The sequence below is a fragment of the Erythrolamprus reginae genome, chromosome 1 (assembly GCF_031021105.1).
Source record: "Erythrolamprus reginae isolate rEryReg1 chromosome 1, rEryReg1.hap1, whole genome shotgun sequence".
Taxonomy (NCBI): Eukaryota; Metazoa; Chordata; class Lepidosauria; order Squamata; family Dipsadidae; genus Erythrolamprus; species Erythrolamprus reginae.
The window spans coordinates 419,925,269-419,953,218 of NC_091950.1; the positions used below are offsets into that span (position 1 = coordinate 419,925,269).

The 27,950-nt window shown below is 45.1% G+C and overlaps 1 protein-coding gene across 1 annotated transcript in view; it reads left to right on the top strand.

The window, feature by feature from the left end:
• Positions 1-26,572, top strand: part of APPBP2 (amyloid beta precursor protein binding protein 2) — a 78,765-nt gene extending 52,193 nt beyond the window's left edge. The window contains exons 6-13 of the mRNA XM_070735301.1: positions 2,147-2,236; positions 3,832-3,899; positions 4,007-4,112; positions 14,952-15,076; positions 19,219-19,304; positions 22,320-22,510; positions 24,133-24,298; positions 25,871-26,572. Of these exons, the coding sequence (XP_070591402.1) occupies positions 2,147-2,236; positions 3,832-3,899; positions 4,007-4,112; positions 14,952-15,076; positions 19,219-19,304; positions 22,320-22,510; positions 24,133-24,298; positions 25,871-26,124 (1,086 nt within the window). The 3' untranslated portion in view covers positions 26,125-26,572. The remainder of the gene's footprint in view (positions 1-2,146; positions 2,237-3,831; positions 3,900-4,006; positions 4,113-14,951; positions 15,077-19,218; positions 19,305-22,319; positions 22,511-24,132; positions 24,299-25,870) is intronic.
• Positions 26,573-27,950: the final 1,378 nt, after the last annotated feature.

Here is a 27,950-nt window from a genome sequence, read left to right on the forward strand (position 1 = left end):
CCTACAGATCTACAGTCAGCTTCAGTGGCTTGCAGTACAGCACTCCACCTGCTGCGCCACCCCGGCTCCTAAAACTCTTTTCCCTTGATTTCAGCACCAAACGTCTATTTATATAATTGTTTGTTTGTTAGCTTGCTTGTTGGTTTGCTTGTTTCTTTGTCAAATATGTACAAGATAGCAGGTATAGGTATACTGTAAACGTACAGATAAGCAAAGCAATTACAGATAAATGAGCTCAATAGGACAGTAAAAAAGGGGCAGTAGGCACGATGGTGCACTTTTGCACACCTCTTAGGAATGGGGTGAGGTCGACAGTAGATGGTCTAAGCCTCTGGTGTGTCTTGATTCAGTGGTCGGTCCTGCAACACTTGACTGGTTAAAACAGTAGTACCTCAAGACTCAAAGTTTGAATGCCCAAATGGACATGTATGAAAGAAGTGTGGGATGAGGTTGAACGTATTTATTTATTTGGAAGGTCTTCAGCATAAAATGTATCAGGAAAGACTTCATGAACTCCATCTGCATAGTCTGGAGGACAGAAGGAAAAGGGGGGACATGATCGAAACATTTAAATATGTTAAAGGGTTAAATAAGGTTCATGAGGGAAGTGTTTTTAATAGGAAAGTGAACACAAGAACAAGGGGACACAATCTGAAGTTAGTTGGGGGAAAGATCAAAGGCAACATGAGAAAATATTATTTCACTGAAAGAGTAGTAGATCCTTGGAACAAACTTCCAGCAGACGTGGTAGATAAATCCACAGTAACTGAATTTAAACATGCCTGGGATAAACATATATCCATTGTAAGATAAAATACAGTAAATAGTATAAAGGCAGACTAGATGGACCATGAGGTCTTTTTATGCCGTCAATCTTCTATGTTTCTATGTTTCTATTTGAGGAGGGGTCCTTGGTGCTTTCTGAGCTTCCTTATTTTCTTGCAGATGTTTCATTACCCAAACTAGGTAATGTCATCAGTGCTTATATGTCAGGTAACATCACTAGCACTGATGATGTTACCTTGTTTGGGTAATGAAACGTCTGCAAGAAACCAACCAAGTTCAGGGAGCACCAAGGACCTCTCATGTCAATCCTGAGCTACAATAATCTTCTTTATTAGTTCTTGTTTGTTTAGATTTCTATCCTGCTTTATTATTTTACAAGTCTCTCAAAATATGCATCCTCCTTCTATTTCCCCACAAAGCAACTCTGTGATGTGGCTTCAGCTGAAAGAGAGAGTGACTGGCCCAAAGTCACCCAGCCGGTTTTCCTGCCCGATGTGGGGATAGAACTCATCATCTCCTGGTGATTCGCTCAATGTCACCCAGCTGACTTTCATGCCTGAGACAGGACTAGTATTCACAATCTTCTGTCTACAGCTTCCACTTCTTTCCAGTAACATTCATAGAAACATAGAAGACTGATGGCAGAAAGAGACCTCCTGGTCCATCTAGTCTGCCCTTATACTATTTCCTGTATTTTATCTTACAATTGATATATGTTTATCCCAGGCATGTTTAAATTCAGTTACTGTGGATTGACCAACCACGTCTGCTGGAAGTTTGTTCCAAGGATCTACTACTCTTTCAGTGAAATAATATTTTCTCACGTTGCTTTTGATTTTCCCCCCAACTAACTTCAGATTGTGTCCCCTTGTTCTTGTCTTCACTTTCCTATTAAAAACACTTCCCTCCTGAACCTTATTTAACCCTTTCCCCAAGTTTAAGTTGTCCTTCCCCTCCCCCCCAAACAAACGATTCAAACATCCATCAAGTCCATCAAACATCATCAAAAAGAATCACCTTGAGGTGAGATGTGTGAAAAACAAATCAAACCAGTAATTAAAATTAGTGTATTCCTGAAAACAGCTTCTGCATTCAGAACGATTCCCCGAAAAATCTGAGACTTTCATCTCTGTGTCCAGATCTGGTAGCTTCCAGGCACTCTTGGGTTTTGTGTTTGACAATAAGGCAGCCTTGGTTGTGTTGATTGGGGATTATAGGGATTGACGTTTGCCTTCCCCAGAGGTCCCAGTTAATGGAAGATAGTTGTAAAATTGTTGGATGTGACCAGTGTGTGTTTCTTTGAAATCTCTATAGCCTTAGTAACAAATACTTTTCCAAACTCTTGTTGTGTACCTCACAGGCTTACAAATGGTGTATAGAAGCAATGAAGGAGATCTCGGTTGGTTTGCCTGTAAAAGTAGTTGTGGATGTTTTACGGCAAGCCTCAAAGGTAAGTTGAACAATTGTTGATGTTATTTATTTATTTGTTTGTTTGTTTGTTTGTTTAGTCCAATACACAATACATATTGAAGAGGATAGACATGAAGTATTATATATAAAGAAAAGATATAAAAGTAGAGGAGAAGATATATGAAAGGAAGAAAAGATATATGATATATGAGATAAGGAGAGACAAGACAGGCGATGAAAGGCAGGCTAGTGAACTTATCTACGCCCCTTACTGACCACTTACTGAGGAGGACAGGAAATCAGACACATTTTTCCTTGAGGGCAGAGCCTACAAGAACCCGATTTCTTGAGGGAAAAATAAATATTTGCAAAATTAATAAAACTGTTCCTAAAGGCAGAGGGAAGAATACAGGTACTCCTCAACTTATGACCACAATTGAGCCCAAAAATTTATGTTTGCTAAACAAGACATTTGTTAAGTGAGTTTTGCTTCTTTTTACGGCCTTTGTTACCATGGTTGTTAAGTGAATCACTGCAGTTGTTACAGTTAGTAACACAGTTGTTAGGTGAATCTGGCTTCCCCATTGACTTTGTTTGCCAGTAGGTCGCAAAAGGGGATCACATGACCTTGGAACACTGCAACTGTCATAAGTACACGCCAGTTGCCAAAGCCTCTGAATTTTCATCATGTGACCATGGGGATGCTTCTAAGTGTGAAAAATGCTCATAAGTCATTTTTTCCCCAGTGCCATTGTCACTTTGAGCAGTCAATAAATGAACTGCCCTGAGTCATTCAGGATTGGGCGGCATAGAAGTCAAATAAGGAGATTGTGATCCCCTTATATAGAGCATTGGTGAGACCTCATTTGGAATAATACTGTGTTCAGTTCTGGAGACCTCACCTACAAAAAGATATTGACAAAATTGAACGGGTCCAAAGACGGGCTACAAGAATGGTGGAAGGTCTTAAGCATAAAACGTATCAGGAAAGACTTCATGAACTCAATCTGTATAGTCTGGAGGACAGAAGGAAAAGGGGGGACATGATCGAAACATTTAAATATGTTAAAGGGTTAAATAAGGTTCATGAGGGAAGTGTTTTTAATAGAAAAGTGAACACAAGAACAAGGGGACACAATCTGAAGTTAGTTGGGGGAAAGATCAAAAGCAACGTGAGAAAATATTATTTTACTGAAAGAGTAGTAGATCCTTGGAACAAACTTCCAGCAGATGTGGTTGGTAAATCCACAGTAACTGAATTTAAACATGCCTGGGATAAACATATATCCATTGTAAGATAAAATACAGGAAATAGTATAAGGGCAGACTAGATGGACCATGAGGTCTTTTTCTGCTGTCAATCTTCTATGTTTCTATAAATAAATAAATAAATTTATTAATTGGATTTGTATGCTGGCCATCTTCGAGGACTCGGGGCGGCAAACAATAAACAATATACAATAAACTGTTGTAACTCGAGGATTACTTGTACCTAAACATTGACTCTGCCTTCACACTCTGTAGTTGAGATCACAGGTTGTGTTTTGGGACCTCCTTTGAGGTGTGGGGTATAGCAGACAAGACAGGCCTTTGAATATCCATGGAGCCTTAATCTCTTAATATCTTCTGTTTTAGGCTTGCGTTGTGAAACGTGAATTTAAGAAAGCTGAGCAGTTGATAAAACACGCAGTGTACCTAGCACGGTACGTAAGAGGTCTCTTCAAATGCTACAACCTGCTCAGTCCTTTTGGGAAAATTTTGTGATGTTCTTAACCTGGAGTGTTTTTGTTCTTTTGTTTTAATCTTTCAGGGAGCATTTTGGAGCCAAGCATCCTAAATATTCGGACACACTACTTGACTATGGATTTTATTTACTCAATGTAGATAACATATGCCAGTCAGTTGCCATTTATCAGGTACGGTTTTGGTTTTGTAATTTATCGCAAGCCAGTAAGTATATGCTACTGTTGTATGCCATGCTTTCTTCTCCATAATAGAATAGAATAGAATTTTATTGGCCAAGTGTGATTGGACACACAAGGAATTTGTCTTGCTGCATATGCTCTCAAAGAATCATGTGGTACAACACTTAATGATTGTCATAGGGGTCAAATAAGCAATGAAGAAACAATATTAATAAAAATATTAGGATACAAGGAACAAGTTACAGTCATACAGTCCTAAGTGGGAGGAAAAGGATGATAGGAATGATGAGAAAAACTAGTAGAATAGAATAGGAATAGTTAATAGAAAAGTGAACACAAGAACAAGGGGACACAATCTGAAGTTAGTTGGGGGAAAGATCAAAAGCAACGTGAGAAAATATTATTTTACTGAAAGAGTAGTAGATCCTTGGAACAAACTTCCAGCAGATGTGGTAGATAAATCCACAGTAACTGAATTTAAACATGCCTGGGATAAACATAGATCCATCCTAAGATAAAATACAGGAAATAGTATAAGAGCAGACTAGATGGACCATGAGGTCTTTTTCTGCCGTCAGTCTTCTATGTTGCTATGTTTCTAAGTGCAGATTTAGTAGAAAGTCTGACAGTGTTGAGGTCAGATAATAGGCGTGCCAAAGTGAAGTGTTTGCCCAGGTTCGCCTGGTGCACCAGTTGCAGCCCTATTTGGACAGGGAGTCTCTACTCACAGTTACTCCTGCCCTTAGCACCTCAAGGTCCGACTACTGCAATGTCCGGAAATTGCAAATCGTGCAAAATGCAGCCGTGTGAGCGATCATGGGCCTGCCTAGGCATGCCCATGTTTCTTCAGCACTCCGTGGACTGCATTGGCTGCCGATTGGTTTCCGGGTGCAATTCAAGCCCTACAGAGCATCGGGCCAGATTACTTGCGGGACCGCCTCTTGCCGCGTGAATCCCAGCGGCTGGTTAGGTCCCACAGAGTCGGCCTTCTCCAAGTCTCATCAACTAGACTGTGTTACTTGGCGGGGCCTGGGGGAAGAGCCTTCTCTGTGGGGGCTTCAGCCCTCTGGAATCAGCTCCCCCCCAGAGATTCGTACTGCCCCCACCCTCCTTGCCTTCCGCATGAATCTTAAAATTCATTTATGCTGCCAGGCTTGGGGCTATTAGACCCCAGCCCCCTGGCCGACAAATAAATAAATCTATCTATCTATCTATCTATCTATCTATCTATCTATCTATCTATCTATCTATCTATCTATCTATCTATCTGATTTATTAGATTTATTAGATTTGTATGCCGCCCCTCTCCGAAGACTCGGGGCTGCTAACAACAATAAAAAAGACAATGTAAACAAATCTAATATTAAAAATAATCTAAAGAACCCCAATTTAAAGAACCAATCATACATACAAGCATACCATGTATAAGTTCTATAAGCCTAGGGGGAAGGGAAAATTTCAATTCCCCCATGCCTGACGACAGAGGTGGGTTTTAAGGAGCTTGCGAAAGGCAAGGAGGGTGGGGGCAACTCTGATATCTGGAGGGAGCTGGTTCCAGAGGGTCGGGGCCACCACAGAGAAGGCTCTTCTCTTGGGGTCCGCCAAACGACATTGTTTAGTCGACGTGACCCAGAGAAGGCCAACTCTGTGGGATCTAACCGGTCGCTGGGATTCGTGTTAAATCCTAAATACGCCCATGTCACACCAACACTCCGCAGTCTGCATTGGTTGCCGATCAGTTTCCAGTCACAATTCAAAGTGTTGGTTATGACCTATAAAGCCCTTCTCCCATGCCTCCTGGAAGGAGAGTCCAGCATGGGTTTAGCTCAAGTCTTATTGGTAGGACTGAGTTTCAAATTAACATAAATAAATAATAATTAGGTACCGCCCCCTTGCTGCCCCAAGTACCCAGTTTTAAAAAACTCAGTCGAGGTTAAGGACATGAGTTTTTTCTCTCCCTTTTAGGTTGAGTATATAAAGTGAATTAATGTATAATAAATATTATGTGAACCTTTTAATTTTGTTCCCTTTTCTTTTCAATAGGTTCCTGATCTGATGGGGTCTCTGCCCTCCGCGGGCACCACCCCCACCTTTCTCCTTTTGGGGCCTCTTCTCTCAGCGGGTACTGCCCACCGAGGAGCAACGGGGCTATAATGGAGTCATTATAGGGCCTGATGGTCCAATAAGCCCAAATCACCCCAGATGGGGGGGGTCCGCCCCTCCCCATTTTCGGGGGCTGCGGATGGCTATGAACGCCTGAAGGAAGCCGCGGCGGCCCTTCAAAGCCGCCTAACAGCTGATTGACCGCTCGCAGGGGCGAGCGGCAAAGGGAGGCGTCGGCAGCCTCAGAGCGGCGGCGTGGGACAGAGAGCGCCTAAGGAAAGCCGCGGCGGCCTTTTAAAGCCGCCTAACAGCTGTTCGATAGCTCGCAGGGGCGAGCGGCAAGAGGAGGCTTTGGCAGCCTCCCTGCGACGGGCAATTGTCGCTGGCGGCGGCGGCGAGGCTTCCCGACCTCGCTGAAGTACATACTCGCCCTGTGAGGCGTTTTTCCTCTGGCCGCCATGTTTTTTTGTTGGCAACGGGCCAAGAGCGCGAACGGCATAGCCTTGCCGTTTTAATTAGGCGCGAAATGGCAGCGGGCCAAGTGTCAGTCTCCTGAAACCTGCCCGGAGACAGCCGACGAGGTCACGTGGTAGGCTGTCAGCCTATTGAAACGCTTCCTTTTTCACTGTCAGCTCTGTATTCATGCCATTGCTTGCAAGTGAGAGCCTTCTGTTTCTCAATATAACTGTGGCTGTGCACGTTTTGTGGATTCGATCGTGAGTACGCTGCCCCATATTAATTTCATGAATATGGCAGACCAACTGGTCATTGCAGAGGAACAGGCCCAGACTGTCACTCCTATCAAAGGGAAGGATAAGGCCACCAAGCCTAAGAATAAGTCCTCCCAATCAGGTTCCTCCCTTCGTGAGGCTGAGAGGAAGATCAAGGCCCTAGAGCAACGTTTGGAGGCGGCCTTGTCCCCCCCCATCGTAGGTGGACTCACTATAGGCCCTTTCCAGCCTCTTCCTCCATCTGCCCTTCCACCTGCTGCTTCCATGGGTCTCCAGGGCACCGCAACGGAGAGAGACTGGTCCCCTGACAGGCAGATCCCCCCTCCATTGCCATCACCTGCAGCGAGGTCTGAGAGGCCTACCTCTTCTCATAGGCAGGTTCTGTCTCAAGTGGAGTTACAGGCACCATGTTATTTGCCTTCATCTACCTTCACCCCCACGGCAGCGGGGCTTAGAGACAATGCAGATGCTTGGCAGGCATTTGCCCCTGCCATACAGGACATTGTGGCCAATGCATTTACGCAGGGCATAGCTGCGGCATCACAACGAGCCAATGTATTTCCCTCTCAGCCTATCCAGCCCAGAGACATTTGGTCAGCACCACCGCCCCCGACTGGGTTGGGTTCTGTATCCATTGACCACACTGATTTTGAGGAGGACAGTGACCACGGTGACGGCCTGTCAGATGATGAATTCACTGTTCCAGAGCAGCCAGCAGTGGCGGGACTTTTTAAACCCTCCTTGTATAGGGTTTTATTGCGCAAGGCAAAGCAAGCCTTAGATGTACCAGGAGCAACGTCATTAGTGGAGTCTTCAGACGGGCCACGCACCTCGGCTGCTCTATGCAAGGAACCCGCTAAGGAATCGGACAAGGTTCCTGCATTGGAGATTTTCCTTGAAAATGTCAAGCGCCCGTGGCAACATCCGGCGGCGGCGCAAGGGCCTTCTAACCTGGAACGCCGTTTTTATACCTTTGATGACAGCATGGAGACGCTGCTCCAGTTCCCCCCCGTGGACAAGCCGGTGGCCACTTTGGTTTCCCGCACGGTTGTGCCTTCAGAGACGGCGGACAATTTGAAACCGGATGAAAGGAGAGCGGAAACTCTTCTCAAAAAGACCCACCAGATGGCCGCTTGGGCTCTTCGAGCAGCTTCCACGGCCTCCTTCTTCAGTCGGGCGTCCATTATGTTGATTCAGGAGGTTCAGGCGAGGCTGGCTCCTGAGGAGACTCGACTGCGGCAGGACCTGAATAAGCTCCTCGCGACTGCGGAATTTTCCACAGATGCCACTCTGCATGCCGCGAAATTTGCCTCCAGGGCTATGGCTTCCACCATTGCGTCAAGGCGCCTGCTTTGGCTCAGGAACTGGCAGGTGGATGCCAAGTCCAAGTGGACTCTGTCTTCAGCTCCCTTTGAGGGTACAAAATTGTTCGGGGAGGCCCTAGATCCTGTCCTGGTGGAGGATAAGGATAAAAGAAAGGTCCTCCCAAGATCTTTCCGCCGCCAGGACCGCAGGGCTGGCCCGTACTCCCGTAGGCAGTCCTTTCGGTGGGACTCGTGGTCCGCCCCTTCGCAGCAGACCAGACCTTACTCGCAGGGGGCCTTTTCCACATCCTATAGGAATGACCGACAGTATTCCCAGGAACGAGGCAGAGGCTTCTCCCAGACGAGACGCCCATACCGGGGATACCAACAACGGAACGCCAGACGTGCCAATTGACTGCCTGGACGACATTCCTTTGGGGGGCAGGCTACAAAAGTTCAGCGACAGATGGCGAGCTACCACCTCAGACCCTTGGGTCTTAGCCACTATCTCGCAGGGGCTAAAGATCGAGTTTCTACACGATCCTCCAAACCATTTTACTGCCTGTCCGGTCCCCAGAGACTTCGAAAGGAGGTCTCTGTTAGATCAGGAAATTCTCCACCTTTTACAAATCCAGGCGATCGAACCCGTTCAGGACAATTCCAAGGGTACGGGATTCTATTCAAGGGTGTTCCTTGTACCCAAGGCCTCCGGGGGTTGCAGGCTCATCTTGAACCTCAAACGTCTCAACCAGTATATTCTGTACCGACGGTTCAAGATGGCCTCCCTCCGCTCCATCCTGGCCTCTGTTCGGGCAGGGGACCTGCTTACTTCGGTGGATCTAAAGGAGGCCTACCTGCACATCCCCATACACCCGTACCATCGACAATTTCTTCGATTCTGTCTACACAACGTCCATTACCAGTACAGGGCCATGCCCTTTGGCCTATCATCGGCCCCACGTACCTTTACGAAGGTACTGGATGCACTACTGGCCGATCTGCGGTCCCGACCTATACGGATTCTCGCATATCTGGACGACATCTTACTTCTGTCTCCAACCCGCCAGAGGGCGCACAAGGACTTACGAACCACGATGTCTTGTCTACAGCGTCATGGTTTTACCATCAACATGCCAAAAAGCCATTTGGCTCCTGTCACCAGACTCATTCATCTGGGTGCGGTGATAGATACGGTCTCTCAAAGAGTGTATCTATCTCCGGAGAGACAGCACCGCATCTGTTCTCTCATAGGCGGCCTTCAGCAGAGCCGAACGGTGCCGTTGTCCTTCCTGTCAAAGGTACTCGGGACCCTGGTATCCTGTGTGGACATTGTCCCTTGGGCCCGCTACCATTATCGACTGCTCCAGTGGACCTTGCTTCCGTTTCAGCGTCGCAGACTGAGCCATACACACCGTCTAACCGTCGTGGGACGCGAGTTGCAACACTCTCTCCGCTGGTGGAGATCTGCAGCACTGCGGCAGGGCACTTCCTTCGGACCATGCCATCACACGATCCTCACCACAGACGCCAGCCTGTTGGGGTGGGGGGCTCACACCCAGTCTCAGGTGGCTCAGGGCTTCTGGAGCCCCCAGGAACTATGTCCAATAAACATCAATTTCTTGGAGTTGAGAGCTGTCCGCTTGGCCTTGCTGGCCTTCGCCACCTTACTGGAAGGTCACCACGTCCTTGTACGCACGGACAACGTTGCGACCAGGGCGCATTTAAATCACCAGGGCGGAACGCGCTCTCTCAGGTTGATGGAAGAGACGGTCCTCCTCTTCAACTGGGCGGAGACTCATCTTTCCTCCCTCCATGCAGAGCACATCGCGGGGGAGGACAACATGCAGGCGGATTGGCTCAGTCGCCAGGAACTGGACCCGGCGGAGTGGCGGCTCGATCCGGACCTGTTCCAGGAAGTCTCGCGTCGGTTCGGGGAACCGGTGGTGGATCTCTTCGCTACCCCCCAGAATACCCAACTCCGGAGGTTCTACTCCCAGTTTCCGACCCCGGGAGCCGAAGGAGTCAATGCACTACATCTTCAGTGGCCAAAGGTCCTACTGTACGCCTTCCCCCCGATCCCACTCATTCCATCAGTGGTAAGGAAGATCCTGTCGGAGGAGGCGGAGGTGATCTTGCTAGCGCCTCATTGGCCTCGGAGACCGTGGTTTGCGGACCTCAGAGAACTGTCCATTTCTCCACCGTGGAGGATACCGGACGACCGGATATGCCTCAGCCAGGGGTTCGTGTACCACCCGGAACCTCAATGGTTTCACTTAACCGCATGGCATTTGAAGGGGACAGGTTGAGGAGCTGTCTCCTTCCCGAGAATGTTATCGCGACTATTCAAGCGGCTCGACGCCCTTCCACAGTCCGAATTTATCAGGCAACATGGGCAGCCTTTCATTCCTTCTGCAATGACAGGAACCTTCGACCACAGGATTCCTCAGTCATCCCTGTCCTGGAATTCTTGCAGAAGGGTTTGGAGAACGGTTTGGCGCCAAACACGCTAAAACGCCAGGTCGCAGCGCTTGCCACCATTATAAAGCGGGACGATGGGGGACCTTTAACTAGTCACCCTTGGATTAAGGATTTTCTCAGAGGGGCTACCAACACGCATCCCCCTCCTGTTCGTCGTTTTCCCACATGGGACTTGACCTTGGTCCTTCAGGCCCTCACGGGGCCACCGTTTGAACCATTGAGAACTGTTCCATTGCGTTACCTTTCCTTTAAGACGGCCTTTTTGGTGGCAGTCACCTCGGCAAGGCGGGTTTCCGAACTGTCCGCCCTGTCGGTCAGATCAGACTTGTGTCAATTTTATCCAGACAGAGTTTGTTTACGTCTGGACCCCACCTTTCTTCCAAAGATTAACACTCACTTTCACAGGGCTCTAGAGCTGGTGTTACCGGATTTCTGTGCTCACGGTACTCATCCTTTAGAGCTTAAATGGCACAAGATAGACGTACGCAGAGCACTGAAGCTTTACATCAGGCGTACCGGCAGTTCACGCAAGACTGAGGCTTTGTTTGTCTCGTTTAGTGCTAGCAAACTGGGCCTCAAGGTATCTTCTAATACTATCAGCCAGTGGGTGAGACTATGTATAGTTGAGGCATACAAGGCGAGCGCCAGGACTCCACCGAGTGGTATACAGGCTCATTCGACAAGGAGTGCGGCTTCTTCGGCAGCTTGGGCGTCACAAGCCCCCCTTGAAGATATCTGCAGAGCCGCGGCCTGGAGTTCACCCACAACTTTTATTCGCCATTACAAATTGGACACCTTCGCTTCAGCTGAAGCTGCTTTTGGCAGACGGGTACTCCAGAAGGTGTGCGGGGAGGTACCACCCATGGTTCACAATCTCCCTCCCTGAACCTTGGACCTTGGGTATATCCCATGCTGGACTCTCCTTCCAGGAGGCATGGGAGAAGAACCGTTGTACCTACCTGAACGGTCTTCTCGATGCCCTGGAAGGAGAGTCCATACCCTCCCGAAGAACCATGGGAGTTTGGTTTGATGATACTGGTTTCTTATGTTATTATGGTTGTTAATAAAATTCATTACCTTTACATCTTTTCGTTTTTTAAAACTGGGTACTTGGGGCAGCAAGGGGGCGGTACCTAATTATTATTTATTTATGTTAATTTGAAACTCAGTCCTACCAATAAGACTTGAGCTAAACCCATGCTGGACTCTCCTTCCAGGGCATCGAGAAGACCGTTCAGGTAGGTACAACGGTTCTTCTATAAGCCTAGGGGGAAGGGAAAATTTCAATTCCCCCATGCCTGACGACAGAGGTGGGTTTTAAGGAGCTTGCGAAAGGCAAGGAGGGTGGGGGCAACTCTGATATCTGGAGGGAGCTGGTTCCAGAGGGTCGGGGCCACCACAGAGAAGGCTCTTCTCTTGGGGTCCGCCAAACGACATTGTTTAGTCGACGTGACCCAGAGAAGGCCAACTCTGTGGGATCTAACCGGTCGCTGGGATTCGTGTTAAATCCTAAATACGCCCATGTCACACCAACACTCCGCAGTCTGCATTGGTTGCCGATCAGTTTCCAGTCACAATTCAAAGTGTTGGTTATGACCTATAAAGCCCTTCATGGCACCGGACCAGAATATCTCCGGGACCGCCTTCTGCCGCACGAATCCCAGCGACTAGTTAGGTCCCACAGAGTGGGTCTTCTTCGGGTCCCGTCAACTAAACAATGCCGTTTGGCGGGACCCAGGGGAAGAGCCTTCTCTGTGGCGGCCCCGACCCTTTGGAACCAACTCTCCCCGGATATCAGAGTTGTCCCAACCATCCTTGCCTTTCATAAGCTCCTTAAAACCCACCTCTGTCGTCAGGCATGGGGGAATTGATACTTTCCCTCCCCCTAGGCTTATAAAATTTATGCATGGTATGCTAGTATGTATGATTGGTTTTTAAATTGGGGTTTTAAATTAACTTAAACTTAAATATTAGATTTGTTTGCATTGTACTATTACTGCTGTGAGCCGCCCCGAGTCTGCGGAGAGGGGCGGCATATAAATCTGATAAATAAATAAATAAATAAGTGTTGTTTGAGTGGGAACTCTTGATTTTAACATAACGGGATTTTAGACTAGATTAGTTAGTTTTAATTAATTGGATTTAGAACGCTTCTATTTTCTTTTATATCTTGTAAGCCGCCCCGAATCCTCGGAGAGGGGCGGCATATAAATCCAATAAGTAAGTAAGTAAGTCAAAACAGAAAATATTTTAGTATCTTCATGCCCAATTTTGGACCTTAAGTAGAACAAGCTGGCAATACAAAGCAAGACAGAAAAGAGTAAAGTAAAAAAAAAAAAAGTAAAAACAAGAGGTGAAATGCTGCTTTCTCACTCTCTGCGAATGCACAAAGCCTGCGCATGCACACAGGGTCAAAACCTCAATGTGATGACGGCATGTGCACTTCCAAGCCGATAGAGAAACCGGCTGCATTTCATCCCTGTTAAAAATTATATATTGGTAGTTCTCGACATACAGCCACAATAGAGCCCCAAAATTCTGTTGCTAAACGAGGCAGTTAAGTGAATTTTGCCCTATTTTATCTTTCTTGGGACGGTTGTTAAATAAATCACTGTGGTTGTTAAGTGAATCATGCACTCATTAAGCAAATCTGGCTTCCACCATTACTTTGCTAGTTGGAAACTAGCTGGGATGGTTGCAAATGGTGATCCCATGATGCCTGTATATAAAATGATGACTGATGATTGGGTAATGAAACGTCTGCAAGAAAACCACCATGCTCAGAGAGCACCAAGGCCCCCACATTTTAAAATAAAACATACAGTTGGTAGTATTATTCTACCTCCCTTTGGGACCATAGGATGGAAAAGAAAAGAGTAAGGGGGGTTATAGTGTCACCTCTCCACTTGTTCCCTCTGATGTGATACCTGACCTTGGCCAAATTCCATTGGAATGTTCCAAGTAAAGCTGTCTTATTTATTTATTTATTATTTAGATTTGTATGCCGCCCCTCTCCGCAGACTCAGGGCGGCTCACAACAAAATAAAACAATTCATGACAAATCTAAATTATAGTTTAAAATATTTATCTTATCCCAAACCTGGAACAAGTTTCCTCTTTTCAGTCTTACATGCTTAGTTAAGGCAATGGCATCCATGCTATGTCTGTGGAGATACTCAGTCATTATTATTATTATTATTATTATTATTATTATTATTATTATTATTATTATTAATTGGATTTGTATGCCGCCCCTCTCCGCAGACTCGGGGCGGCTAACAACAATGACAAAAAACAACATGTAACAATCCAATTTAATAAAACAACTAAAAACCCTTATTATAAAAACCAAACATACACACAAACAAACATACCATGCATAACTTGTAATGGCCTAGGGGAAGGAATATCCTAACTCCCCCATGCCTGGCGACAAAGGTGGGTCTTCAGTAATTTGCGAAAGACAAGGAGGGTGGGGGCCGTTCTAATCTTTGGGGGGAGTTGATTCCAGAGGGCCAGGGCCGCCACAGAGAAGGCTCTTCCCCTGGGGCCCACCAAACGACATTGTTTGGTCAATGGGACCCGGAGAAGGCCAACTCTGTGGGACCTTATTGGCCGCTGGGATTTGTGCGGTAGAAGGCGGTTCTGGATGTATTCTGGCCCAATGCCATGTAGGGCTTTAAAGATCATTGCCAACACTTTGAACTGTGACCGGAAACCGATCGGCAGCCAATGCAGGCCGCGGAGTGTTGCAGAAACGTGGGCGAATCTAGGAAGCCCCACGATGGCTCTCGCGGCCGCATTCTGCACGATCTGAAGTTTCCGAATACTTTTCAAAGGTAGCCCCATGTAGAGAGCGTTGCAGTAATCGAACCTCGAGGTAATGAGGGCATGAGTTGTCCCAAAACTACTTTTTCAGAAGTCAGCTGGACTTTCTTGGTTTTTTTTTCTTTGAAGACATTTTGCTTCTCATCTAAGAAGCTTCCTCAGTTCTGTTGAAGCTGAAGAAGCTTCCTGGATGAGAAGCGAAGGTCCAGTTGCCTTTTGAAAAAAACACACTTGGGACAAGTCCCTATGATGTTAAAACATGCTGTAATCAACCCTAGGATAAGGGGCAGAAGATTCTGTTTGCAACTAGTCTGATATGTAAAAAAAATATTTTGACTGCAAATTGAGTTACTGGCTTAGATATTTTTTTGCACAAATCATTTCAGACAGCCTTGGACATCAGACAATCGGTGTTTGGCGGCAAAAACATCCATGTAGCTACAGCTCATGAAGACCTAGCATACTCTTCTTATGTTCACCAATACAGTTCGGGGAAATTTGATAATGCACTGTGAGTATTGTATTCATTTAGGACCTAAACAATTTGGTTCTTTATTTCAAAGTCCATTCTGAAGTTGGAAAATTGTATGTTTTACTCTGATGGTAAATCTCAGAACTCATTTCACATCCTTTTGCCAGTGTGACAGATAATGCTTTACAGCCCTCTCTAAGCGGTTTACAGAGAGTAAGCACCTTGCCCCCAGCAATCTGGGTCCTCATTTTATGTTTATGTTTATTAGATTTGTATGCCGCCTCTGTCCGTAGACTCGGGGCGGCTCACAACACAATAAAAACAGTTCATAACAAATCTAATAATTTACAATTTAAGATATTTTTTAAAAACCCATTATTAAGCAGACATACATACAAGCATACCATACATAAATTGTATAGGCCCTGGGGAGATATTTCAGTTCCCCCATGCCTGACGACAAAGGTGGGTTTTAAGGAGCTTGCGAAAGGCAAGGAGGGTAAGGGCAGTTCTAATCTCTGGGGGGAGCTGGTTCCAGAGAGTCGGGGCCGCCACAGAGAAGGCTCTTCCCCTGGGGCCCGCCAATCGACATTGTTTAGTCGACGGAACCCGGAGAAGGCCCACTCTGTGGGACCTATTTGGTCGCTGGGATTCGTGCGGCAGGAGGCGGTCTCGGAGATATTCTGGTCCAATGCCATGAAAGGCTTTAAAGGTCATAACCAACACTTTGAATTGTGACCAGAAATTGATCGGCAACCAATGCAGACTGCGGAGTGTTGGAGTAACATGGGCATACCTAGGGAAGCCCATGACTGCTCTCTCAGCTGCATTCTGCACGATCTGAAGTTTCCGAACACTTTTCAAAGTGTTATCCACCTCAGAAGGATGGAAGGCTGAATCAACCTTGAGCCTGGTGAGATTTGATCTGCCAAATTGCTGGCAGCCGGTGATCAGCAGAAGTAGCTTGCAGTACTGCACTCTTAGCACTGCACACCAAAGTTAACTCTGCCCATAACCAGGAGGTTTGAATCTCATCAGGCTCAAGGTTGACTCAGCCTTCCAATCTACCGAGGTGGGTAAAATGAGGACTCTTGTTGGGGACAAGGGGCTGATGTCAGGCCGAAGCCAGAATGCTTGGAGGTCTTAGCCTGCCCCATTATGCTATGTTATGTTCTTTTGGAAAGTTTTTTGCGGTAGGAACTTGGGAGGGGCGGTTGCATGAGGAGTTAGAAGTAGACAAAACGAAATCCTTTTAGCGTTTCAAGGTCATCTTTTGTCAGCGGGTGGGAAGAAGATGGACATGCACAGACCTAGTGGAAGAAGATTAGTGATCCATGTAATGAACTTGTGCGTGTGGGACAGGAGAATGAACTGTAACCTGGAAGTAGAAATCCTGGGGAAATCAGATTTGGGGTTCGCCAGAGATGTGCCAAGATGACCCTAAGAATAAATTGGAACTTTGAGGAAGTCTTTGCATTGGACTCTGATTTAAACTTAGATGTTAATTGGAACACTGACAGTTGACTCTGTAAACCACTTAGAGCAGAGGTCTCTTAAAGCTTTGCTGGCTGGGAAATTCTGGGAGTTTTAAGTCTGCCAGGCTTAAAGTTGCCAAGGTTGGAGACCCCTACCTTAGAGAGGACCGTAAAAGCATTGTGAAGCAATATATATGCCTAAATGCTATTGCCTGTTGTTAACAAATTTTTCACTTAACGAGAAATATTGGGCTCAATTGTTGTTGTAAGATGAGAACTAGCTATATTTACCGCTTTGCTTAACAACTGTGGCAAAAAGATCGTAATAATCAGGCATGATTCCCAATTGTGGTCCTAAGTTGAGGACTCCCTATAGAACAAAATCAGGCTATTCACATTTTAAAACAAGTACAGGTAGTCCTCAACTTACAACCCCACTTCAGCACAGGGTATATGTTGCTAAGTGGAAGGTTGGTTGACTTTTCTTCTGACAAGCAGAGTCCGTGGAGAATCCTGACGCTGCGGTAATTAACTTAACATCTGGATGTAAAATGGGACCAGATTAATTTAATTTATCTCTCACATAGCAACAGAAATTTTGGGTTCAATTGTGACCGTAAGTCCAGGATTACGTGTATACAATCTGGAGGTCAGAGTTAAGATTCACAACTCTGTGAATCTTAAAAGTCCTTTATCTCATGGGCCCAGGGTATCCCAGAACCATCTCATAGCCCAGCAGAAGGGCTTACTTCAGATCCCAAGAATTTCAGCCTGCAGGATCCAGCAGAAGAGCCTTTTTTGCTGTGGCCCCTGCCCTTCAACTTGCCTTTCAGCTTTTCTATTTAATTCTTTGAATTTTAATTGATTCTTAATTGATTCTTGACAAAAGTATCTTTTTGAGTGCATGTGCACCAAAGACAAATTCCTTGTGTGTCCAATCACACTTGGCCAATAAACAACTCCTGCAAATCAGGGAGTTCTTCAGATAGTAATTCATGTCCCAGTCGCATTGTAGCTTGACTACTGCAATGTCTCTAGATGGGGCAGCCCTTAAAGACCATCTGGAAGCTTCCAATTGCTCCAGCAAGCAATGATGGGCATGCCTCCAGATATCCATATAAGACTGATTGATTGATTGATTGATTGATTGATTGATTGGATTTGTATGCCGCCCCTCTCCGGAGACTCGGGGCGGCTAACAGCAATAATAAGACAGCGTACAATAATAATCCAATAATAAAAACGATTAAAAACCCATTTATATAAAAACCAAACATGCATACAGACATACCATGCATAGAATTGTAAAGGCCTAGGGGGAAAGAGTATCTCAGTTCCCCCATGCCTGGCGGCAGAGGTGGGTTTTAAGTAGCTTACGAAAGGCAAGGAGGGTAGGGGCAATTCTAATCTCTGGGGGGAGTTGGTTCCAGAGGGCCGGGGCCATTGCTAGTTTGCTTCTGGGTACCAGTCCAGAAGATTCCATAAGTTACATAGTGCAGTGTTTCTCAACTTTTGTCTAGTTTGGATGGAGTTCAACTTGTCTAAGTTGGGTGGACTTCAACTCCCAAAGTTCCCCAGCCAGCTTGAGGAATTCTGGGAGTTGAAGTCCATCCATCTTAAAGTGGCCAAGGTTGAGAAAGAGTGGTCTAGTGAATGATAGCCGCATATTCTCCGGGACGTGCTCTTCCCCTCGCTGGGCATGGCGCTAGGGGCAGCGGCAAAGCGCTCCAGCCGCCTAACAGCTGAGACACGCTCCTCGGCTCGATCCACGTTGGGGAATCCCGGGGATTGCCTCAAGCCTCCCAGTGGGGAGGGATGGACCCCCCCACCTTCGGCTTGCAGCCGGGTTTGGCCGCAGAGGCCAGGGACCCCAGGCTGGTCACTCCTCTCCGGGGCTATTCCCTCTGAGGGAAGAGGCCCCTGAGGAGAAACGATGGGGGGGGGGGTGCCCGCGGAGGGCAGAGACCTCTTCTTGAACATCTCCAGGAATCTGAAAAACAAAGAAGAAAACATTAAAAAGGTACATTATTCTAAAATATAACCTATGTGAAAGGGTTAAATAAGGTCCAGGAGAGAAGTGTTTTTAATAGGAAAGTGAACACAAGAACAAGGGGACATAATCTGAAGTTAGTTGGGGGAAAGATCAAAAGCAACATGAGAAAATATTATTTTACTGAAAGAGTAGTAGATCCTTGGAACAAACTTCCAGCAGACGTGGTTGATAAATCCACAGTAACTGAATTTAAACATGCCTGGGATAAACATATATCCATCCTAAGATAAAATACAGGAAATAGTATAAGGGCAGACTAGACGGACCATGAGGTCTTTTTCTGCCGTCAGACTTCTATGTTTCTATGTTTCTATCTTTATTAGAAGCAAAAAACAACAGTCTCTACACTTGGACTGAGTTTTTAAAACTGAGCTCATGGGGGCTGCAAGGGGGCGGTGCTTAGTTATGATAATTAAACTCAGTCTCTACCAATGGGATTGGTGAAACTACCCACGTTGGACACTCCTTCCAGTGCATCGAGAAGACCGTTCAGGTAGGTACAACGGTCCTTTTCTATCACCAGGACATACAGTATTCTTTGTTTCAAGTGGGAAAGTCGTGGCTTTTCACCAAGTCACACAGATGGACTAGCCAAGTTCCAGGTTAAGGTCCAAGAGCTCAAGTTTCCCTCTTGCTTGTCTTTGATCTTCTAGATTCCACGCAGAACGTGCGATTGGCATCATCACCCACATCCTCCCGGAAGACCATCTGCTCCTGGCCTCCTCCAAAAGAGTTAAAGGTATTACCTGCCGGCTGGATTTAGCTGCCACGGGAAGGAAACAGAAATGGCTACTAGCGGCTTTAGAGAATTCCACAGTTGGAGGAAACAGTGATAAGTGAGACAAACCTTTGTGAGAGGTTTATCTCTCAGAAAGAGAGCTAGTTTGGTCTATTTATTTTATTATTTATTTATTATTTAGATTTGTATGCCGCCCCTCTCCGAGGACTAGTAGTGGTTAAGACACCAGGCTTGAAACCAAGAGACCGTGAATTCTAATCTCACCTTAGAGATGAAAACCAAGGTGATCACCAGGAGATGATGATGATGATGATGATGATAATAATAATAATAATAATAATTATTATTATTATTATTATTAATTGGATTTGTATGCCGCCCCTCTCCGCAGACTCGGGGCGGCTAACAACAATAATAAACACAACATATACAATCCAATAATAACAACTAACCCCTATTATAAAACCAAACATACACACAAACATACCATGCATAACTTGTAATGGCCTAGGGGGAAGAGCTATTTCAACTCCCCCACGCCTGGCGGTATAAATGAGTCTTGAGTAGTTTACGAAAGACAGGGAGGGTGGGGGAAGTTCTAATCTCCCGGGGGAGTTGGTTCCAGAGGGCCGGGGCCGCCACAGAGAAGGCTCTTCCCCTGGGGCCCGCCAAACGACATTGTTTAGTCGACGGGACCCAGAGAAGGCCAACTCTGTGGGACCTTATCGGTCGCTGGGATTCGTGCGGTAGCAGGCGGTTCCGGAGGTAATCTGGTCCATTGCCATGTAGGGCTTTAAAGGTCATGACCAACACTTTGAATTGTGACCGGAAACTGATCGGCAGCCAATTCAAGCCACAGAGTGTTGAAGAAACGTGGGCGAATCTGGGAAGCCCCACGATGGCTCTTGCGGCTGCGTTCTGACATGAAAGTCAGCTAGGTGACTTCACCAGGAGATTGGGGGTTCCAGTCCCGTCTTAGGCATGAAAACTGGCTAGGTGATTTTGGGCCAATCATCAGAGACAGTGAGTTGTAGTTCCACTTTAGGCTAGGTGACTTTGGGCTAATCACCAGGAGACAAAGAGTGAGTTCTAGTCCCATCTTAGGCATGAACGCCAGCTAAGTTAACTTCAGGCCAGTCATTCTCAGCCTAACCCACCTCACAGGGTTTTTGTGGGGAAATGGAAGGATGAAGCGGTGGGTATGTTTGCCTCCTTGAAATACTTATATAGTGGGATACAAATAAATAAATGTGTCTTGGGGAGACCATAACTGGACTTAAGGAGTGCCTGCAGAAAGGACTGATCATTTGAAGGCATGTTAAGATAAGTTGAGTGGTTGTTAAGAAAAACAACTGGAAAAAAGAGAGAGCTGGTTTAAAACATCATTTGGAAGTGATGGGACAGAGAGATGGCTAGCAGATAACCTCCAAATCCTGGCTGCCAGTAATAGATTAGATTAGATTAGATTTATTGGATTTATATGCCGCCCCTCTCCGCAAACTCGGGGCGGCTCACAACCATAATAAAAACAGTACATAGTAACAAATCCAATTCCCACCAATCTAATTACAATTTTAAATTTTTAAAAAAATCATAAAACAATCCCAATATATATAAAAAACAGGCACACAGTCAATCAATCAAACGGCAAAACAACATGGGCAAGGGGGGGATGTTTTAGTTCCCCCATGCTTGACGACAGAGGTGGGTTTTAAGGAGTTTACGAAAGGCAGGGAGGGTGGGGGCAATCCTAATCTCGGGGGAGCTGGTTCCAGAGGGTCGGAGCCCCCACAGAGAAGGCTCTTCCCCTGGGTCCCGCCAGACGACATTGTTTAGTCGACAGGACCCGAAGAAGGCCAACTCTGTGGGACCTAATCGGTCGCTGGGATTCGTGCGGCAGGAGGCGGTCCCGAGGATATTCTGGTCCGGTGCCATGAAGGGCTTTATAGGTCATAACCAACACTTTGAATTAATAGGAACCACCCAGCCTTATATGGTATTAATTTCCTTATAACATATGTTTAACTTTTCTTTAGAAACCTGTAGGAATAGGTTGGCACCCTTAAAACATCATTCTTTCCCCCCAGAGCCAGGGTAGCACAGTGGTTAGAGTGTAGCAGTGCAGCCTAGTTCAGCTAATCGCTAGCTGTAGTTCAGCAGTTCAAATCTCACCACTGGCTCAAGGTTGATTATTTTTTTATTATTTTTATTATTTTTATTTTTTATTAATCAGATTTGTATGCCGCCCCTCTCTGCAGACTCGGGGCGGCTCACAGCAATCGCCATACAATGTAAACAAATCCAATATTTAAATTAATTTTAAAACACCACAAGTTAAAACCAATCATACACACTAGCATACCATACATAAATTTTATAAGCCTAGGGGGAAGGAACATGTCAATTCCCCCATGCCTGACGACAGAGGTGGGTTTTAAGGAGCTTACGAAAGGCTAGGAGGGTGGGGGCAACTCTGATATCTGGGGGGAGTTGATTCCAAAGGGTCGGGGCCGCCACAGAGAAGGCTCTTCCCCTGGGTCCCGCCAAACGACATTGTTTAGTTGACGGGACCCGGAGAAGGCCAACTCTGTGGGACCTAACTGGTCGCTGGGATTCGTGCGGCAGAAGGCGGTCCCGGAGATATTCTGGTCCGGTGCCATGAAGGGCTTTATAGGTCATAACCAACACTTTGAATTGTGACCGGAAACTGATCGGCAACCAATGCAGACTGCGGAGTGTTGGTGTGACATGGGCAAATTTAGGAAAGCCCATGATAGCTCTCGCAGCTGCATTCTGCACGATCTGAAGTTTCCGAACACTTTTCCAAGGATGTTTTCCATCCTTCCGAGGTGGGTCAAAGAGAACCCAGATTGTTGGGGGGCAATGTGCTGACTCTGCAAACCGCTTAGAGAGGGCTGTGAAGCAATTACTGCAGCTATTAGCATACAAATTTAATAAATAAATCAATATAAGTCTTAAGTGCTATTGCTAACCCACTCCCTCCCCTTTTTAAAGCGCTTATATTGGAGGAGATTGCAATCGACTGCCACAATAAGGAAACTGAGCAAAGGCTGCTCCAAGAAGCTCACGACCTGCACCTCTCCTCTCTCCAGCTGGCCAAGAAAGCGTTTGGGGAGTTCAACGTTCAGACAGCAAAACACTACGGCAACCTTGGCCGGCTCTATCAGTCAATGAGGAAATTTAAGGTAAAGCCAAGCTTTCTCAGGGCGGTGGGCAGGAGTTTCGCTAAAATGGTCAATTTGTCACAACAGGATACAAGTAGTCTTCGACATGACTGGTTTTGGGCAAAAACATCATAAATCACAGTCACGCCTAGATGTTGCAAAACAGCCATAGATATGGGCCAGTTGCCAAATGCCCGAGATGCAGTAATATCCCGGTGGGGCGGTGGGGGGGGGCAGAGAGGAAAGTCATGTATTCACTTCAAAACAGGGTCATGAGCAGCTCTTGGAGGATCCATCATAACTTCAAATAGTTGCTAAGCGACTAGTCGTAAGTTGAGGACTACTTGTATTTTCTCTGAAATGTATTACTTTGTTATAACAACTGCTTTTCAGGAAAGACTGAATGAACTCAATCTGTATGGAGGACAGAAGGGAAAGGGGGGACATGATCAAAACATTTAAATATGTTAAAGGGTTAAATAAGGTTCGGGAGGGAAGTGTTTTTAATAGGAAAGTGAACACAAGGACAAGGGGACACAATCTGAAGTTAGTTGGGGGAAAGATCAGAAGCAACGTGAGGAAATATTATTTTACCGAAAGAGAAGGAGATGCTTGGAACAAACTTCCAGCCCACGTGGTTGGTAAATCCACAGTAAATGAATTTAAACATGCCTGGGATAAACATCCATCCATCCTAATATAAAATACAGGAAATAGTATAAGGGCAGACTACATGGACCATGAGGTCTTTTTCTGCCGTCAATCTTCTATGTTTCTATGCTAATTAATTTTTTGTATTTGAATCGCCAAAGGTACTAAACTTGTCCATGCTACAATGACAGGTTATGAAGAAGATCATTGGCTTGATGCTCAAGTTTTCTGCATTCACTGCCTGGTTTTTTTTAATTAAGTGACATGAAAATAAATAACTTTTACTTCATTTTTATTCTTTTTTTTTTTTTTAATGACATGCATTTATATGGCTCCAAAATAAGTCAGACCTGTTAATATGATATTAGAATAAGTCAGCTAATGTATTCCATTGCAGGTAGTCCTCGATTTATGACAATGATTGAACCCTAAATTTCTGTTGTTCAGTGAGACATGCAGTTGTAAGTGAAAAGACTGTCATCAGTGCCATTGTGACTTCGGTTACTAAACGAACGGTTCTACGTCGTCGACTGCCTGTATGTAGAAGGAAGGCAGGTGTATTACTGAGACGGCATTATGGACCCAGCTGTTAAAAAAAAAATCTTGATTGGAAGAAATAGTAGCGGTTGGGGAATATCTGGTATACCTGCTTCCTTCTCTCTACCTCTGCGCTTAATTTAGACAAGCGCCTTTTTCAGCATTCCCAAGAATATAATAAATGTTTTACAGATGTTCACTGCCAAAATACAGCAAGTTCAACTTTAGCCACCCCACCACCTCTTCCAAATTATCTCACTCCATCTCAAAATTCTTGTTCAGCCGGGTCCCCTCTTGTCGAAAAGTTTTAAGCTAGGCTTTTTGTTTTAGGCTTTTAAGAACATTAGCTTTCTATTCTCATGCAGGCGGAGTAACTTACTTGGGCTTGATAAAAATATATATATATAGCCATAATGACTCCAAAGTCAGCATCTTACCATTTTGGGTTATTGCAGGAAGCAGAAGAGATGCACATCAAAGCAATTCAGATCAAGGAGCAGCTGCTCGGTCAAGAAGATTACGAAGTCGCTCTTTCGGTGGGACACCTCGCCTCGCTCTACAACTATGACATGAATCAGTACGAAAACGCTGAGAAGCTTTATTTGAGATCCATCGCAATTGGTGGGTCAATTCTTTAACTGTTCAGGGGAGGGGTGGCAACCGGGGTGCTGGGAGTCCCTTGACCCTCGCTTATAAAAAATTGATAGACAAATAGATAGAGACTGACATGGACGGACGGACAGACAGATGATGAGAGAGAGGAAGATTGATACAGACACACAGATAGATGATGGATCATAGATTAGAAAGATAGATAGATAGTGTTCTGTTGGGCTCTCTGGTAGAATCCTCCCAAAAATTCACAGGTACAAATTTCAGACACACACACGTTTGAAAATTGAAAACAAGGTTCTTTATAATGAAAATTCACTTAAACCAAGCCCTCTTTTGGTATAGCAAAGAGCACTGGTCTCCAAACAAACTGGTAATTTGTACAAGTCCCTTATCAGTTCTGTGATACTTAGCTTGCAGCTGTGAGGCAATTCACAGTCCTTCTTCTTTCACAAAGTGAAACACACTTTGCCCTGGTTTAGTTTCAAAGCGGGGGAAAATCAGCACACAAAAGGTCAAAGTCAGTAAAGCAGTCACGAAACACAACGATCAGATAATCCTCCACAATGGCCAAACCCACAGGCTGCTCTTTATAGCAGCCTCACTAATGACCACAGCCCCACCCAACCACAGGTGGCCTCATTTTCTTTGATAATAATCTCTCAGTTGTTGTTGCCTATGCATCGCTCTCCGCATGCCGGGCTGTATCATTAACTCTTGTTCTGAATCCAAGGAGGAGCTAGATAATTGATCTCCTTCTGAGCTGTCTGCCCCACTCTCCTCCTCCCTGTCACTCATGTCTTCTTGGTCAGAGGAGCCTTCATCAGCAGATTCCACTGGGGGCAAAACAGGCCTGCAGCATGTGGATGTCTCCCCCACATCCACAGTCCTTGGGGCAGGAGCTGGGCCAGAGCTAACCACAACAGACAGACAGACAGATAGATTTGGAGAGAGAGAGATGGAAGAGGGAGATGATGGATGGAAGGATAGATAGATGGTCAGACAGGCAAATAGATGATACATACATACATGCATACCACAAACACACACATATACATGGATTGATTTTTATAATCCAGTTGAAGCAAGCCTCTTGGGAGATCCTCCTGATCACTTAGCTTCTCCTGATGATTGTGTTTTAAAGCATTTAAAATAAGACCCCAGATTTATATTTTAGACCTAAATTATTAACTGGTTAATCAGTGGATGTAAATTCCCTTTGAAGAAAAAAGCAGGAAGAATAATGGAGGGTTTTTAGCAAACAGTTGAGCTTTTTTGTAGTCGTTGGAGATGATGACTTCTTCCCAGAAAAAGAAACTTTGGCGTTCTTCCAGGATCTCTTTCCCCCATCCCCATGGATTAATCTGTTTACAAGTCCAAACTCTCTTGAAAGAATCTGAAGAGGTCCGTTTCTAGAACTATTTATTCAAACTCCAAAAAAAATAATTCTAGTTTTTAAAAATTCTATCCTATCTATATACTGTATATAATTCTATCTGTAATTTTATAACTCAGAAACCACAACTTCAATATGGCAGCCTTTATAATATTGTTCTTGGTTTTCTGATTTTGCTGTTTTAGGAAAAAAGCTTTTTGGGGAAGGTTACAGCGGACTAGAATATGACTACAGGGGCCTCATTAAACTGTACAACTCCATTGGCAATTACGAGAAAGTATTTGAATACCACAACATCTTAGCCAACTGGAACCGATTGCGAGATCGGCAGTTTTCGGTCACAGATGCCCTGGAGGATGTAAGCACCAGTTCTCAATCAACTGAACAAGTGGTCCAGTCTTTCCTGATGTCTCAGACCGTCGAAGGACCCATTTGCTAAGGAACTTGGTCAATTTTACCAATTCTTGTTTCCTTCTTCGTCCCCCCCCCCTCCAGATTTACACGGGAAAAGTCATACTGTGAAATTTGAAAATTTCATATATATATATTTTTCTTTTTCCCCTCCTTTCCCGGAGCTGTTTTTTAAAAAATTGCATTGAAACACTGGTCCAGTCCATAAATAATCCCCCGTTTGGGGGGGATGATGTCAACTTTTGATGGAGTGACCATGAGCCGGACGTGCTTAATATGCACGAACATGAGCACAGCATATTTTGTTTGGATTCAAGGTGCGTGTGTGTGTAGTTGTATGGTTCACAAACACCTACACACAAGCATGTACACGGGGGAAGGGGGAAAAAAGATCTCTAATAATCTTCTCTAATTTTTTTTTGTTCTAAAAAACAGCCACTTTACTGACTAGAGAGAAATAAAACCATTTAACAGTTTTTAAAGAGTTGCATTCTTAATTGAGAACAAGAGGGTGCCAGGATTATTTTTCTTTCTACAATAAACAGAAGAGTTTTATTCAGTATTAGGGCCTGCAGAATCTGGATGCAAAGGGGAAAAGCATTATCAGGTGTCCAGACAGACACCTAGCTTCGTTCGGGGGCGGTGGGGGGAATATATTTTCCCAGGTTGACGCAGCAATAGCAATCTGCCATTGACCCACAACGCCAGAAATAGATGGTGTAAGAATTTCCTTGCCTGGTCAAGCTTGCTCCTAAACTCTTTTTTGTCCTCTGCACCCAGATCTCTCCACAGTATGGATGATTTAAAAAAAAAAGATTGAAAAGCAAAAACCTGCACATGTAAGAAGCTGGGAAAGATTTTCCTTCTCATCTTTTAAAGCAGAGGTCTTCAAACTTGGCAACTTTAAAAACTTGTGGACTTCCATTCTGGGAGTTCTCCAGCCAGCATTCTGGGAATTCAAGTCCATAAGTCTTAAAAGTTGCCGAGATTGGGGACCTCTGTTTTAAAGCAAGGGAGATTTCTTTGGAGAAGAAACACGTGTTTGTGAGCAGCTCTTTGGGCCTTTCAGAAGAGTGTGTGAACTGGACCAGTAGATTCACACTACTATGGTGAGAAGTCTCCAAAATAGCCCCTGGGCCTCAACTTGCTTTCTTCTTGTAATATTGGCAAGGTGTTTATTCGGTTTCTTTGGGTTTTCCTTTTTCCGTGTGTGACAGGACCAGGATAAATTAAAGGGGACCAGCCAGCCCTTTGAAAAAGAAGTTGTGGAACAGTGTACTGTTTTTCATGCCCGCCACAACTGTTCCCTTTGACCCAATAGATTAATTTAACGAAAGGTGCATTTTCAACAATATCCAAGGCACGGCAAGACAAACACACAGAATATATTATCAGATTCCACCGTTTTCAGCCTTTTAAACTATGATGGATACATACTAAATGTTATTTTGCATAAACAAAAACTTTTTCAAAATGCTTCTCCATCTTTCTGCCTTTTCAAACTAAAGGTTGCAACTTGCTTGTGTTAACTGAATTGTTGTTGTTTTCCTTCTAAAATATCCGGCTTTATTTTATATCTTTGGAGATGACCATTCCTTTTATCCTTTCAGAGGTCACTGAAATAATATCCAAAGAAGAAAAAAAAGCAAGCAAGGCAAACCGTTTCGTTTGCTTCCCTTTCTGTTTTTAAGCCTCATTATTTTTGTTACAGTGAACCAACGACCACAACGCGATTTCCTTAACTTCATTCTTATATGCTTGTCATTTTCTCTTTTTTTAAAAAGCATTAATGCCTGTCTCACTAGCTTGTCTTAATTTGAGGGTGGACTTGCCTTTTTTTCTTTTAAATGAACT